Below are 14432 nucleotides of genomic sequence, written 5' to 3' on the forward strand. Positions count from 1 at the left end.
ATATTTTCCATCAACAAGCTGAAATCCTATCTTCAACCAGTACAGAGGACTCATTTCTAGGCGTTCTCTTGACATGTTGGCTTCCAAAGCCTTTTCCTGTGTTTGGTTTGAACCTCTAAAACCTACATCTATGTGTGTGGCGATGCAGTAGAACCAGCTGGGTGATGTTAACCTGCCTGCAGAACTGATGAATGTGGTTATGGTCATTGATTGCCTGCTCACGAAGTCGATCAATTCTGGCAACGTTTGTCACATGGTGCAGGGACCATCGGGTTGATCTTCCTCAAGTTAAACTTTCTGATGTACTTCTTTTTTTCTGCATTTGATTGATTAGCCTCTTTATTTAAGTCATCAATTGCAATGCATTTTTTTAAACCGCTTATGTATGTTTCCTCTTTTGCATTTTCTTGTGCTTCAGTTAATTTGGTCCTTACATTCTTGATGCGTGCACCTTTTCAACCCATGCATAGTTGTTTATGTTGTGGTTTCCAACCCTTAACAGTGGGGTCTCATAATGATCACTTCTTCACGTGTGTCGTTGAGCTGCAGGCACAGCTGTCGTGTACCATCTTCTTCCTAGACAAGTTGGCACTCTGGTCTGAATGACATCCTTTCTTCTGAACGTTCTGTCTCCTACACTTTCTTCTCTTTGCTCCACCACTCTGAGGAGGAGGAGAGGCTTCTTTGGTTAGATCAGAAGAGAGCTCTTAGTTCATAAATTGAACTGACTGATGAGCATCGAGCTAATGATTGAGATGGATCATCCTCTGTATCAAGATGTATTATTAATTTGGCTAAAAAGTAACATTCTAAGGGCCTAGGGGCTCATTCCACTAAAGCCAGGCAAACACTACGGCTAGGAGTGGTGCTGCACATTTTATAGGCTGCTACATTAGTGTCCGTTGACACCTTCATCACGCAATATTGTATAGACTCTTAGGTCTGAAAAGATGGTCATTTTGCATGCTCAGTCCACTCTTAAAACATATCACCTTTAGGTGGTATTGCTGAGTATCTGTGCAAAAATTGAGTAATCTGCAGGGAGACGTATCCATTAGAAGAACAAGTTACTTACCTTCAGTAACGCTCTTTCTAGTGGACAGTCTTGTTAAACCAGATTTCTCAAACCAGTTTTTTGGAGTGGACTTCTGATTTGTCATAGGGTCCCAATTTAGATTCAGCACCCTGTCTGATTACGAATGTGTGTGTTGCCCTTGCTGATAGCGTGTTTGTTATTTACAAAACTATTCAGTCAACATGCAGGAGTGATGCCTGTATGTGGTTGATCATCGCCATTACTGGAGGGTGGTGGTAAATCTATTGTGCAGTCCAAGGGTGCCACCTTCTAATACAGTCTGGGTATGACAAAATGAAATTCCAGATCCAGTCTGGCACATGGGGAATTATAGAGGTGAGGAATCGGTAGTCAGATAGTGTCCACGAGAAAGAGCATCACCAAAAGGCAAGTAATTTGTTCTCCCTTAAAGGTTCTAATTCCTTTTCCTCTTGGTCGTCCTTGTACTGCGACTTACTCTGCCCCGCTCCGTATAGGCCATTGCAGCTGGGCTTCTTTATGTTTGGACAGATCAACAGGAAGTTCAGTGGAGCAGTGTTCACCCCCATTGTACCAGTCCTGTCTGGTCTGCAAGAGGCAATATTTACAATGTTGCCAATGGCATGGCCATTCCTCTGACCTGAAAAAGGGGTATGCTTCGTGCCCCTGTTTAATGTGCTCCAGTCACAGAGCTTGCTAAAGCCGGGCAGCCACCTGATTGGCTGAAGGAATGTCTGACATTAAGAAATGTTTATTGCTACTAGTGATATAGAATGCCTTGCTTGCACATGAAAACAGAAGAACTTTGAACAGTATGGAAAGCTATTTGTCACTGGACTGGACTTGAGTGTGATTGGTACCACCCACATATCAAGTACTCCACATGTCATCAGTAGCTCGTTATTCTTGTTCACGTGCCACATTTGCTGCATATGCACAGGCACTGTGAGCCAGGACCATAGGTAACCTTTTTACTTTGGCAAAGCTCTTTTCACCACCACAGACAAAAGGACAAGAACAGAGCTCTTTACTGCCCTCATGTAAGAGTGTGGATCAGGCTCAAGTACTGAGGAAGAAGGGGCTGTTGTTTCTTACAGCAAGAGTCTATCTGAACTCTCCTGGCAGAACTGTTAATGCCCCACTACTGTGAACTCAGCACTAATGGTCTGCTGCCTGAGGAGAAGATGGTTATCCAAGATTGGATTGCTGCTGCCGGCCCTAGAAAAAGGACATTGTAACCAGAAATATGTTGTGTCTGCATTTCCCTTAAAAAAAGACACTTGTGTATGGATACATCTGTATGATGTGAGGGAATAGCTCGAACATTTGCAGTGAACTGCTACTTTTGTTTACAGGCTGTTAGTCTTTCTTCTTCCCCTAGAACATAGGCAACCACCTTGTTTTTTCTGTGATCTGAGATGCAATGGGTCATCCCATTCTGTCTGGTTCCCCAGCTGCCCGCCACTATCCTCGCTGCAGAGTTTACATCACCCGATTGAGGCTGCTTTCCACTCTTGTGTGTTAATGCCTGCCAACATGATCCTTCATCTGGACTGTGCTGTGATGCCTGTTTATTCCCTGCTTTACAGTAGTGTAAAGTTTTGCAAAACTGTAAACATGCAGTGACTTTTTGAACTCCTTTCAATATATCCAGCTGCATGTGCTGGGCTTCCTAACATAGAAAGCCTTTACCAATGCTGCCTGAACTAGGCAGCCCAGCAAGGTCATTCGCAGCCAGTTCTGTTTTCCCCCATTGTACGCTGTACACCTGTCCTTTATTGCCTTTCTAGATGTGGCCTTGAGACAGCTTTAGCTGTCTAGCCATTCTAATGATTTTCAACACAAAAAGTTATTAAAAATACATACCTACATACATGCAGCAGCTTTGTGTCCTCCCTCTTCATATGTTGGCCGGTTAAGCTGTCATTCACATTTTGCTCCTGCTCACAACAGGTACCTAATGGGAATATCTTCAATGATTTACAACACAATGTGTTTGAATCGTCAAAAAATGAGCATGTGCTTATTAAAGACGAGAACCCTCACTCACCACTAGGGTGACATGCTTCATCATTGGGTTCCCTCTTGCACATAGTGCCAGCAAGGTGCACTATGTGGGCTACGACTCTCCAATGGAGAGGAGCGTGAGGTGTTTTGTAATACCAATGGAAACAGTGACTGAGGGGCAGAGTGCAAATCAAAAGTGACTTAAAAACATCTCCTAAGGGAACCAAGCTTTAATAATTTTCCCAATGGATGTCAATGAAAAGTAGTGTGACGATAGGGATAAAAATATTTCCTATCTGACTAGGTCAACATGTTTCTGCTAAGTGACATAAAGTTCATAGCATTCATCAGGACCGCTGTCTTGTCACTCTGCTATAAAGAGAAAAAAAACATACTTGTATCTTATATGTATGTAAACATTTTTCATCACCACACACATGCAGCCACCTAAAGCGGAGCACACTTCGTTGCCAGGAATGATGTGACTTGGCAACAAATGCATATATTCTCCAGTATTGAATCTTACATAGATTCACATGCTTGTATCTTCCCTGTCGTCATGGTGGGAGTCTCACGGTAACAGAATGACCATAGCAGTACTAGAAAAAAATGCATAGAAAAATCCCATAGGAAATCACATTATTTGGTCCAAAACTCCGCCAATCAGCTGCTAGCCCTGACATCACACTCCCCAGCAGAGCCATCATACCTCAGATTTCCAACCGCCTTCATGTGAGGAGGAGTCTCCCTGAGCCATGCCAAGTTTTACTCCTGAGTGAACTTTTGACCTTTTCAACTGAAAGTTCTTTCTTCTGGATTTAAGGTACTGTTACATCTTTTACCTACTATGGCTGAAAGCTCTAAAAAGAGGCTCTTCAGGCACTGCAGATCCTGTGGGAAACCTAGACTGTATTCTGAAGATCACCACAAGGACTGCTTGTACTGTCTTCATCCTAAGCATGTGCCTAAAGACTGCAAACACTGTAGAACCTTTTCTGCAAAAACTCTGAGAGATTGGGAGGCACGTTTACTGTTGTGGCTTCAAAAAAAAGGTCACTTCCGATTCTGACTCCGAAGAGGAAGTTAATATTCAGTCTTCTAAAAAGAGGAAATCTTCTGCTTCTGAGGAAAAAATGGAACTTAAAAAGCAGAAAACTAAAGACAGAGGCTTCTTTGTCTTCTCTTCCTCACACTTCTCTGAAAAAATCTTCAGAGTCAAGATAGGTGTCTTCAGCTCTGTCTACGAAGATTGGGGCGTCGCCGGCACTGATTTCTAAGAAAACGTCGACAGCTCCGTCGACGACTCTGTCGACGACTACAATCTCGATGACGATAGCTGCGTCGACGTTGACGACTAATACATCGTCGTCGGAGAAAGGTTCGTCGAAGACCCCGTCGATGGGAAGGCCGGGAACGACCTCGTCGACGACCACCTCGTCGACGATAATACGTATTTCCTAGTCGACGAGAACTCCGTTGACAGGAGCTCCATCGACGGCGTCTTTTAAATCTCCAAAAGCAAAGACAACGTTATCATTGAAGTCTATTCCACCGTCGATGGGCTCGTCGACGATGAAGAAATCTTCAGATTTGACAGGCTGGATAAAAATTTCTCCTCTTCCTCCATCAAATCTGCAAGAATTGCAGTCAGAGGATGAAGAGTCATCAGAAGTGGCATATAGTCCTTCCCAACTTCAGATAAAGAGTCAGGAAACGGATGATGAAGAATATCAGGAGGTTCAGGAGGTGTTCTCTTTCCAAGATCGTCCAGTGCATGAGCCAAAAAGATATGAGTCTTTTCAGCAATCATATGATTATGAGGATGAGGAAGAAGTACAGCCTGATGTGAGAGAAGAATCTATCTCAATGCCAATTTCTCTAGTGACTGACTTATGTCTCATGATCAATGATTATTACCGACGTTTTCCTGATGCTAACGCCCCAGCCTCGAAGTCTTCAACTGGTCCTACTCAAGTTCAACTATCTCAACCTCCTCCCCTTTTCTCAGCGCAAAAGGTTCAATCTCCTCCAATTATTACAATCAGGGATGATTTAGCGGAGAGTGATGCAGAGCAACCAGAAGAAGGGGAACTCCTTCAGGAAAATCCAGTTAGGATAGAATGGGATCAGTACATTCTACCTACTACGCCGTCTCCATCACCATCAAACTCTCCTCCACAGGATATTGGAGGATTCCATGACATTATGGAAAAAGCCTCAGAGATTTGAACTCCCACTTCCAGTACAAGAAGCGGAGTGTTTTCTCTACGATTTTAAAGAGGAATCAAGAAAATCCATCAGATCGATTCCTATTATTGATCACATTTAGGATGAGGGATTGTAAATAATGAAGAATGCTGCCTCGGTACCCAGAATAGAGAAAAAAATATCGAGCCCCAGAATCCTCTCCACCTTGCTTAATTGGACATCCACGGCCAGAGTCTATAGTGATGCAAGCTGCTCAAAGACAATTGAAAAACCCAGTTTCCACTTCTGCAGCCTCTCCTGATAAAGAAGGAAGAAAAATGGATGGTGCGGGAAAGTGTTTTGCTGTAATGGCAGCAGCTTTTATTAAAGCTGCAAATGCTTTAGCTCTTATCAGATGATATAATAGGCAGATGTGGTCAGATATAGCACCTTTGTTGGCCCATCTGCCGGAGGATAAGAAGGAAGAAGTGGCCGCCATTTTACGAGATGGGGCTAGGGCGGCATTTGAATCCATAGATATTGCAATGGATATGTCTTCTGTAGCATTCAGGCAAATGGCGGGTGCAGTGGCCCTCTGAAGGCAAGGTTGGCTTAAAGCCACTTCTTTTAGACCGGAAGTACAAGCAAAAATAGTTGACATGCCGTTCGACGGAGAAAATCTCTTTGGAAAACACGTTGATGCTCTCTCAAGTATCAAAGCTGACACAGACACTGCACGAGTGTTGGGATCTCTTCAGCAGGGCAGGTTCCAGTCCTTTCGGAAGAGAGAAACTAGAGGACAATATAATCAAAGATCCTCGTACCAGTCCAGCAGATACCAGCCATACAGTCAGCAGGGGTATCGTCAATTTTCAAGTAACCAAGAATTTCGATCCTCTAACATCCCGTATCAGCAGCAGTCCAGAGGGAAGTCTTCTGCGAGAGGTAAATCGCAACAATCTAATAGACGACAGGGACTCTGTCAAAGCGCCCGCCACATGCTCAGACCTCAAGGATCATTACCTTTCTCTCTTTTATCAGGAATGGCTGTCGATAACAACAGACAGATGGGTACTGGGCGTGATACAACAAGGCCATACCCTGGAGTTCATACAGAAGCCTCCAAATCATCCTCCTATTCACAGGAAGCAAGAACATCTTTCAGCCCTCAAGGCGGAAATTATATCCCTTTTACAAAAAGAAGCAATAGAAGAGGTTCCGCGTCTTCAACGAGGGAAAGGCTTTTATTCACATTTCTTTTTAATACAGAAAAAAGACACATCGAAATGGAAGCAGGTAATGGGCCTGAGAGGTTTGAACAAATTCATCAAAAGGATATCTTTTCGTATGTTATCCCTGCAAGAAATACTCCTACTTCTCTGCAAGGGAGATTACATTGCATCCCTGGACCTTTTAGATGCTTATTTTCACATCCCGATTCATATAAATCACAGAAAGTTTCTACGTTTCATGGTGGCGCGGCGTCACTACCAGTTCAAAGTCTTGCCATTCGGCCTGAAGTCGGCGCCAAGAGTCTTTACGAAATGTATGGCGCCAGTAGCAGCACACCTGAGACTCCAAGGTCACCAAATGTTCCCATATCTGGACGATTGGCTCATAAAGGGTACTTCGTTCCAGGAAACCCAGCGCTCTCTGCAATGTTGCATGGATCTCTTCAGTCGTCTGGGTCTAAGGATCAATCTAGAAAAGTCGCAACTCATTCCATCTCAGTCCCTTCAATTTCTGGGAGCCATGCTTTGCACAAAGGAAGCAAAAGCTTATCCTTCAGAGGAGCGTACTCAGAAAATCATAAACCTGGCATCTCCAAACAAAAAAGTGCGTTTCTGTGAGAATCTACAAATCCTTATTGGGGATGATGTCTTCTTGTATCCCCTTACTTCCCAATTGCAGACTATACATGAGGCCTCTTCAGGAGCTCCTAGACATACAATGGATTCAATCTCCAGGGTCCTTCGAAGATCGGATCTTTCACTCCTCAGATCCAAAAGGCCCTGTCATGGTGGAAAATCAGAAAGCATTTGACAGAAGGTCTACTTTTCGAACCTCCGCATCACAACTATGTTATGATGACAGATGCATCGCTACAAGGTTGGGGAGCACATCTCCAGGACATCGAAATACAGGGTCACTGGTCAGACTGCGAAGCTCAGCTTCACATCAACCTGCTAGAGCTAAAAGCTGTTTTCTTGGGATTACAAGCGTTTGTCCCCAGAATTCACGATTCAACAGTACTTGTCAAAACAGACAGCACCACATCGATGTTTTACCTATTAAAACAAGGGGGTACAAAGCCAAAACTCCTGTCGAAACAAGCGCAAGAGATTTGGAGGTAGTTACTGCTTCACAACATCTCACTTCAGGTCCAGCATTTTCCAGGAGTGAACAACAAAAGAGCAGATGTCCTGAGTAGATCATCCAGTATTTCTCACGAGTGGGGAATTGGATCAAAGTCAGCTTCTCAGAGTATTTCATCTATGGGGCACCCCATACCACCGCAACTCAAAATGCAAACACTTTGCAAGCAAGTTTCCGCAAAAGGGATCGTGGGGCAATGCACTACAGATGCGCTGGACAGGGATGTTCGCGTACGCATTCTCTCCTTTTCCTCTGATATCGAAAGTGTTATGGAAAATGAAATCGGAGCCGTGCCACTTGATTCTTATAGCCCCGGCATGGCCAAGACAAGTTTGGTTCTCCGAACTTCTCAAGTTATCAGTGGCACCCAGAATACAGTTCCCATTAGTGCAGGACCTGATCACTATGAACGAAGGTCAAATTCTCCACAACATGAATTCCAATCCTTAGCTATTTCTCAGGAATGCCGAGATATTCTTTCACGATCTCGGGCAATCTCTACGAATAAAACATATATGGCAAAATGGCAGAGATTTTGTCAATGGTGCGCATCTAAAAATCTGCATCCTTTTTAATGCCTCGTCAGAATAAATTCTTCCGTATCTTTTAAGTTTGGCTAAATCAGGACTTTCACATACATCTATAAAAGTGCATTTGGCCACTATCTCAAGATATAGGAGAGTTCCTAACCATCCATCTCTTTGGTCACAAAGAGTGATAAAATAATTTCTCAAAGGGCTCTTCCGAGGGTTTCCCCCGGTGCAACGTCCAGTAGTCTCTTGGCAGCTTAATACGGTTCCTACACAGCTCATGAAACCGCCGTTTGAACCAGTACATAAAGCAGATTTACAGTTTATTTCATGGAAAACCGCCTTACTATTAGCTCTCACGTCAGGAAGAAGGGTCAGCGAAATTCAAGCCTTCTCAATTGCAGAACCTTTTGTCCAATTCCGACTGGGTAGAGTTATCCTTAGAACGAATCCAAAGTTCATTCCTAAGGTCCCATCCAATTTTCATCTGAATGAATCTGTAGTGTTACCTACATTCTTTAAAGATCCTTCTTCATCTGCGGAAAGAGCCCTACACTCTCTAGACATTAAACGATGTTTGAAATTCTACATTGATTAAACGAAATCTTTCAGGAAAACAAACCAACTTTTTGTGGCTTTTTCTGGTCCCAGAAAAGGTTTGGCGCTGTCCAGATCCAGTATTTCGAGATGGATAACTTCGGCCATTTCCTTGTGTCATGTCAAAGCTGGAAAACCGCTACAATCCAAGGTGCATGCGCATTCTACGAGAAAGATGGTAACTTCTACGGCTCTGTTTGCAGGAGTGTCTCTGCCAGACATTTGCAGGGCAGCGACGTGGAAAAATGCGCCCACCTTCACTAGACACTTTTGTCTAGACGCAGCATGGAAAAAGGATGTAGCAGAGGGACAAGCAGTTCTACGCCATCTATTTCAATAAGGTATTTATCAATATATATATACTTGTTCTGGTATGCATATTGCAAATATATATGTCTATTTAACTTTTTTATTCTCTTGCAATACTTTAATACTATCTTTGCATTAGTATACTTATAAGATTGTTAACATTCTGGAAATAGGAGCAGAGCCCACAGGGAATATGGGGTTCTATCCTGGAAACGCAGTTTGGTACAAGTACTGCTTGCTATTCTGATACAAGCATGTGAATCTATGAAAGATTCAATACTGGAGAAGAAACTAGTTACTTACCTTTACACTATAGTTCTCCAGTATTATCTTTCATAGATTCACATACGGCCCGCCCACCTCCCCGTTTCTCAGGTAGAACCTTTTTATCTCTAGATATATCCTTGTCTCTCACTTGGGGCTGGAAATCTGAGGTATGATGGCTCTGCTGGGGACTGTGATGTCAGGGCTAAGCTGAGTTTTGGACCAAATAATGATGGTATTTGGTTACCAAATAATGTGATTCCCTATGGGATTTTTCTATGCAGTTTTTTCTAGTACTGCTATGGTCATTCTGTTACCGTGAGACTCCCACCATGACGACGGGGAAGATACAAGCATGTGAATCTATGAAAGATAATACTGGAGAACCATAGTGTACAGGTAAGTAACTAGTTTATTCTTACATAAAGGGTCTTTCAGATAGCCCTTTTCATCCTTTGGACTCTTGAGCGTCATTAACATTTTTCTTCCACCAACTAAGGCATACAGCATGGGGCAATGGGTCGGTCCATTTCTACCCTTTCACTAGGAGCACCTATGCACAGAAACCAGTTCCGTTATGTGCCAGGGACTACTATGGCAATGTAAGCTTTTTAAAACTCAGCAAATATTTTTGCTTTTTGCAAATGTTATTTTGTTATATTAGTGAGTGCTCGACTGCTCTCCCAACAAAGTTTCAAAACCATGTCAAATCAAGCTTTGACAGCCAAAAGGGTGGCAGTCGGCGCCGGACCTATTGGTTTTGCCAGTGTTTTTTAGTGAACGTGCTCAGTGGTACAATTGTGTTTTATCATGGGACGTGACCCCCATGTGGATAAACAGTGTGACACAGCCATGAGAGAGAGACCAGCAGATCAAGGCAACTGGTTTTTATCTCTGAGGATTGTGCATATTGTCAAGAGAACTCTTGGAGGTGATAAACGCAGATTAGACCATTTCACAGATGGCCTTGCCAAAAGAAACCTGGTTTAGAAAAAAATAAATAGTATTTTTGAACTCTGCATGCCATGCTTCTATTGGACTAGCTACATGAAGGCCTCCCAGTTTTATAGTGTTTCACTTTAAAAAAAAAAATTTTTTTTAGCTCTGGCTCTAGCTAAGACCCTTTTGTTTAATTAAGTGTATCTGTATAATTTATTCACATTAAGGACGTTTCAGCAAGCCCTCTTCGTACATTGGTATGATATTGGTTCATTCAAATTTTTCATCTGCATACTGCAGCATAGGGCAGTGAGACTGCCCACATCAGCCATTGGCTAAATTTACTGTGGTTGATGGCATCTGGCATTTCACAAGAAGGATAGCCACACACAAAGTAGTTCCCTTCGGTGCCAAGGAGTACGATGGCGATGTGTTTCCTTTGATGTAAAAAAAGTTTGTGTTTTTTGGCTTTGTCTTATTTTTAGATTCATGAGGGCTCCACACCTTTTCCAACAAAGTGTTTGCAAAAAGCATGACTAAATAAGCATTGGCTGAACCAAAAGGCTGATGGCATGGTTGATTTTTCCAGTGCTTGTTTTAACTTGTTGGTCTGTAGTTGATGTTCGTTCATCGTATCGCATTTTATTTATATTTACTCGAAAAATTAAGCTGCAGCTTAGTATGTTTCAACATTTATAAAACTGCTAAAAGTACACACACTTGTCTGTCTGGTTTCAGTACTTTGGCAGTCCTGACAGATAGCATGGGGAGTCACTTAAATGACCTACTTATCTGTTTTTAAAAATATTTGTAGATGTGAAAACGTATTGTTTTTCCTCTGTACTTGTGTGAAAATCTGGAAAAAACATCCTTAATAACGAAGTACTGTTCTGATAGTTCCAGGCCTCCAGAGCCCCAGAAACCCCCCTCAAAGACCCCTCAAGACAAAAGGGGCAGCTATGGGAGTGATGACGAGGAGGAAGAGTACCGCCGTCAGCTAGCAGACCAGTCCAAGCGTGGTTATTATGCTCAGCCATCAAGATACCGGGATACAGAGCTGTAGGCTGCACAGTGTTTGTTACAGATGTTTTATGAAAAGTGGTTTTATACTATGTATACCATGTGTACTTCTTTCTCAGTTAAAATGGATGATCTTTAATATCCTCCGGCTGGCACGTGATACTGTGTTAAGTCTGGTCAGCACTGAAGGTGTTGGTTGCACACTACAAGGGGATGGGGAAGGCTTTCGTAACTGTATAAAGAAAATGTATTCACTGGCAGGGTCTGAACACTGTTGCCTTTGTTTCATGGACCAAAACCAAATGTACATTTTTGCATTTTCCCATGTCCTGTTTTACCTTACTTTCTTTTGTATGATATACACTACTTTGTGTTTCATGTTAAGATTCTTGGTGAAAAAGGCCAAGATACCTGAAATTAAGGAACATTCATAAAGTGTTTTATACATAACCTGAAGTGCCTTCCTTTAGTGCAGTTATAAGGTGTAATGTTGGCTGTCATGTGCAGTGCAACGGGTCTCCGTTTTTCTGTAACAGAGATTTCTAAATGTAAACATTTACCTGTGTATTCACCACTGTAGAGGCTTCTTGTTTTTTAATTCATGGGTTGCTTCTTTTATCCTTAAACTTAGCATATTTATATGTGTTGGTGCTGTTTCAAAGGAAGAGTGCTCTCATATTAATATAATCGTGCTGTACAAATTCTTTTAATATTTCCAAAACATTATAAAGGCTAATGAAAATAAATTAATGATGTAAACATGCACTAGTGTGTAAATGAAACTTATTCTTCATGTGTCTATGTGAATTGTTGACCCCATTTCCCACAATCACACACCTTCACTTTCTGTTCTTGTGGGAAGATGAAGGGTGGAATGATTACCGTAAACTGCTTATCAATGATGTTCTTTCTGTTCGTTAGCCACCACAATTTCTATGCTATGTGGAGCTGGGTTTTAATGCTAAGGCTGCATTGGGCTTGCAATGTTGTTGCTGGCCGTGAGCGCCTGTGACATGCTTGTCCGTTTGCCCTCATGCTAGGCAGACTCACTCTTTGATCTTTGGCCCCTAAATGGCTTCTTGAATTTATTTTGCACTAACCTGTTGTCCTTGACCTTTTGAGTCCTTGCCTTCCTCTCTCCCACTTGTGACTGCATAGTCCCAGGGGCGGCCACTCCATTAGTGCGGAGGAGCGCCGCCCCACTGCCACTAGCACAAAATGAAACAATAGTAAAACTGGTTTTAAACTCATTTTATTATTTTATTTTCTCCCCTGGACCCGCCTCCAGGACTGAGTCTCGTGGGCGGTTCCAGGGGATGATTGCTGGTGGGGGGGAGTAGTGGGCACTCCCTCCACTTTGCATGAGGTGTTTGGCCGGCTGTCTCAGGCTGACCAAATGCCTCCTGCGCTGTGAAGCTCTCTCCAGTCCCAGCTGCGTTGCTGGGGCTGGAGAGAGCACGCACAGGCTCCCAGTCTGTCTTGGGGCGCAATTTGCCGGCGCTCCGGCCAATCCTGAAGCTGCTGTCCTGTGAGAGCAGCTTCAGGATTGGCCGCAGGGCAGGCTGGGAGCCTGTGCCCAGGACCAGGAGGAGGACAAGGCAATTCGCGCTAGACGCGGTGGCCGCAAGGTAAATTTATTTTCGTTTTTATTTTTTATTTATTTGCCCTCCAACCCCTCCTTCCTCTGGCCCGGCCTGACCTCTCCCCTGACTTTGACTGGGGCGGACCTATACTGCTGCATTCCAATTTGTCAGTGGACCACCACTCTGGTTGTTTTGCTTCGAGGAAGATTTCTCCTATGTGCATCTGTTTCTGTTCCCATTTTAATCTTGGTTGAAACTATAGCCCTGCTCAGGGGTTAATGCCGTCCGTTTGCTTTCCTGCTATAGAATCCTGACTTTGCAGTTTCTTCTTCACTCTTTCACCTTGTATAGTTATTAGAGTAGTTTGACCTTCCTTGAGCTGCTAATTCGTCCATCCATCCATTCATTTATTATTTATAAAGTGCATACCACTAACCTATTTCACTCGGTCAACATAGTTTCTCTGTGTTTTCCCAAAAACAAGTTGATTCTCAATCCTTAGGTTCAGATAATCAAGGTGGTCCATACTTTTGGTGTCGGATACCAAAAGGCTTGTCCTTCAGTGCTTGCTTTTATGATTTTAGGCTGATTAAGCAGATTTACATTGCCAAATCAAAGTTCCCATGGAGGGCAATTCGAGAGCAGCACAGAAGCCATCTCGAGAGTTTCCCAAAGAAAAAAAAAAGTTTTCTGATACAGAGACATTTACACGGCCAGTAAGTGCACATCACTGGATTTCTCATCATCCATCTGCACCGGAAGTGACATTACTGGTTTCCTGCCCATCGCACCCTGCAGTCCTCCCGCCTCCCAGGACCTACTTAATGGCAGCTGCAACATTGACAAGCCAAAGACAAATCCATCTGCTACCAGATCGCGCCCAGTGCCAGGAATCCTTGTTCTCCACATCAGCAACTTGCTGACAGCCACCAAGAACCTCAACAGGTGGATCACCGCGTGTGCCAATACCCTGACATCACCTCAACAAGTGCAACCCAATTACAAGAACCTGACCATATGCCAGGTGGCACACGGAGGAAACATCCCTGCAAGCAATAGAGCGTAAATGGAGACTAAGGCAAGACTCCACAGATAAAGACCTCTTCATATCATTTCTAAGACTCTACCACCAGAAGATGTAGAACTCTAAGTAGACAGCTCTTGCAGATCGCATTGACGTTGGCACTAACAGTAGCATGGGAATCTTTACCATCATCAAATATTTCATAGCTCCTACCACTGTCTTCAGCAACATAACCCCCTCATAAGACCTTTGCAACAGTCTCTCGGACTTCTGTAACAATATCAGCCCCATTTACAGCAACTTTGACCCTTAGCTGAACCCCATCACTGTCGCAACTCAATGTCCAATCGTGGTCCAAGAACGAACCCTGACCTTGTGGCTCACCATCACCACTGTCGAAATTGCTACCACCAAGAAGACCATCTACTGAGGGGGCCAAAACTAGCCCTTGCTATACTACGTCTTCACCAAAGGACACCTACCGATCAGCGAAGCACTAACACTCATCTTCAAAGCTTCCATCGATTCAGCCACATTCCCGG

At 43.4% G+C, this 14432-nt stretch overlaps 1 protein-coding gene across 4 annotated transcripts in view; it reads left to right on the plus strand.

Annotated features, from left to right (window-relative positions):
• The window catches only part of TJP2 (tight junction protein 2), a 533564-nt gene extending 521516 nt beyond the window's left edge, over nt 1-12048 (plus strand). For all 4 annotated transcript variants that reach the window (XM_085632998.1, XM_085632999.1, XM_085632996.1 and 1 more), the window contains one exon: nt 11161-12048. In XM_085632998.1, the coding sequence (XP_085489124.1) occupies nt 11161-11326 (166 nt within the window). In that variant the 3' untranslated portion in view covers nt 11327-12048. The remainder of the gene's footprint in view (nt 1-11160) is intronic.
• The last annotated feature ends 2384 nt before the right edge of the window (nt 12049-14432 follow it).

Source organism: Triturus cristatus, chromosome 2_1 (assembly GCF_964204655.1).
Source record: "Triturus cristatus chromosome 2_1, aTriCri1.1, whole genome shotgun sequence".
In the NCBI taxonomy this organism is placed as follows: domain Eukaryota; kingdom Metazoa; phylum Chordata; class Amphibia; order Caudata; family Salamandridae; genus Triturus; species Triturus cristatus.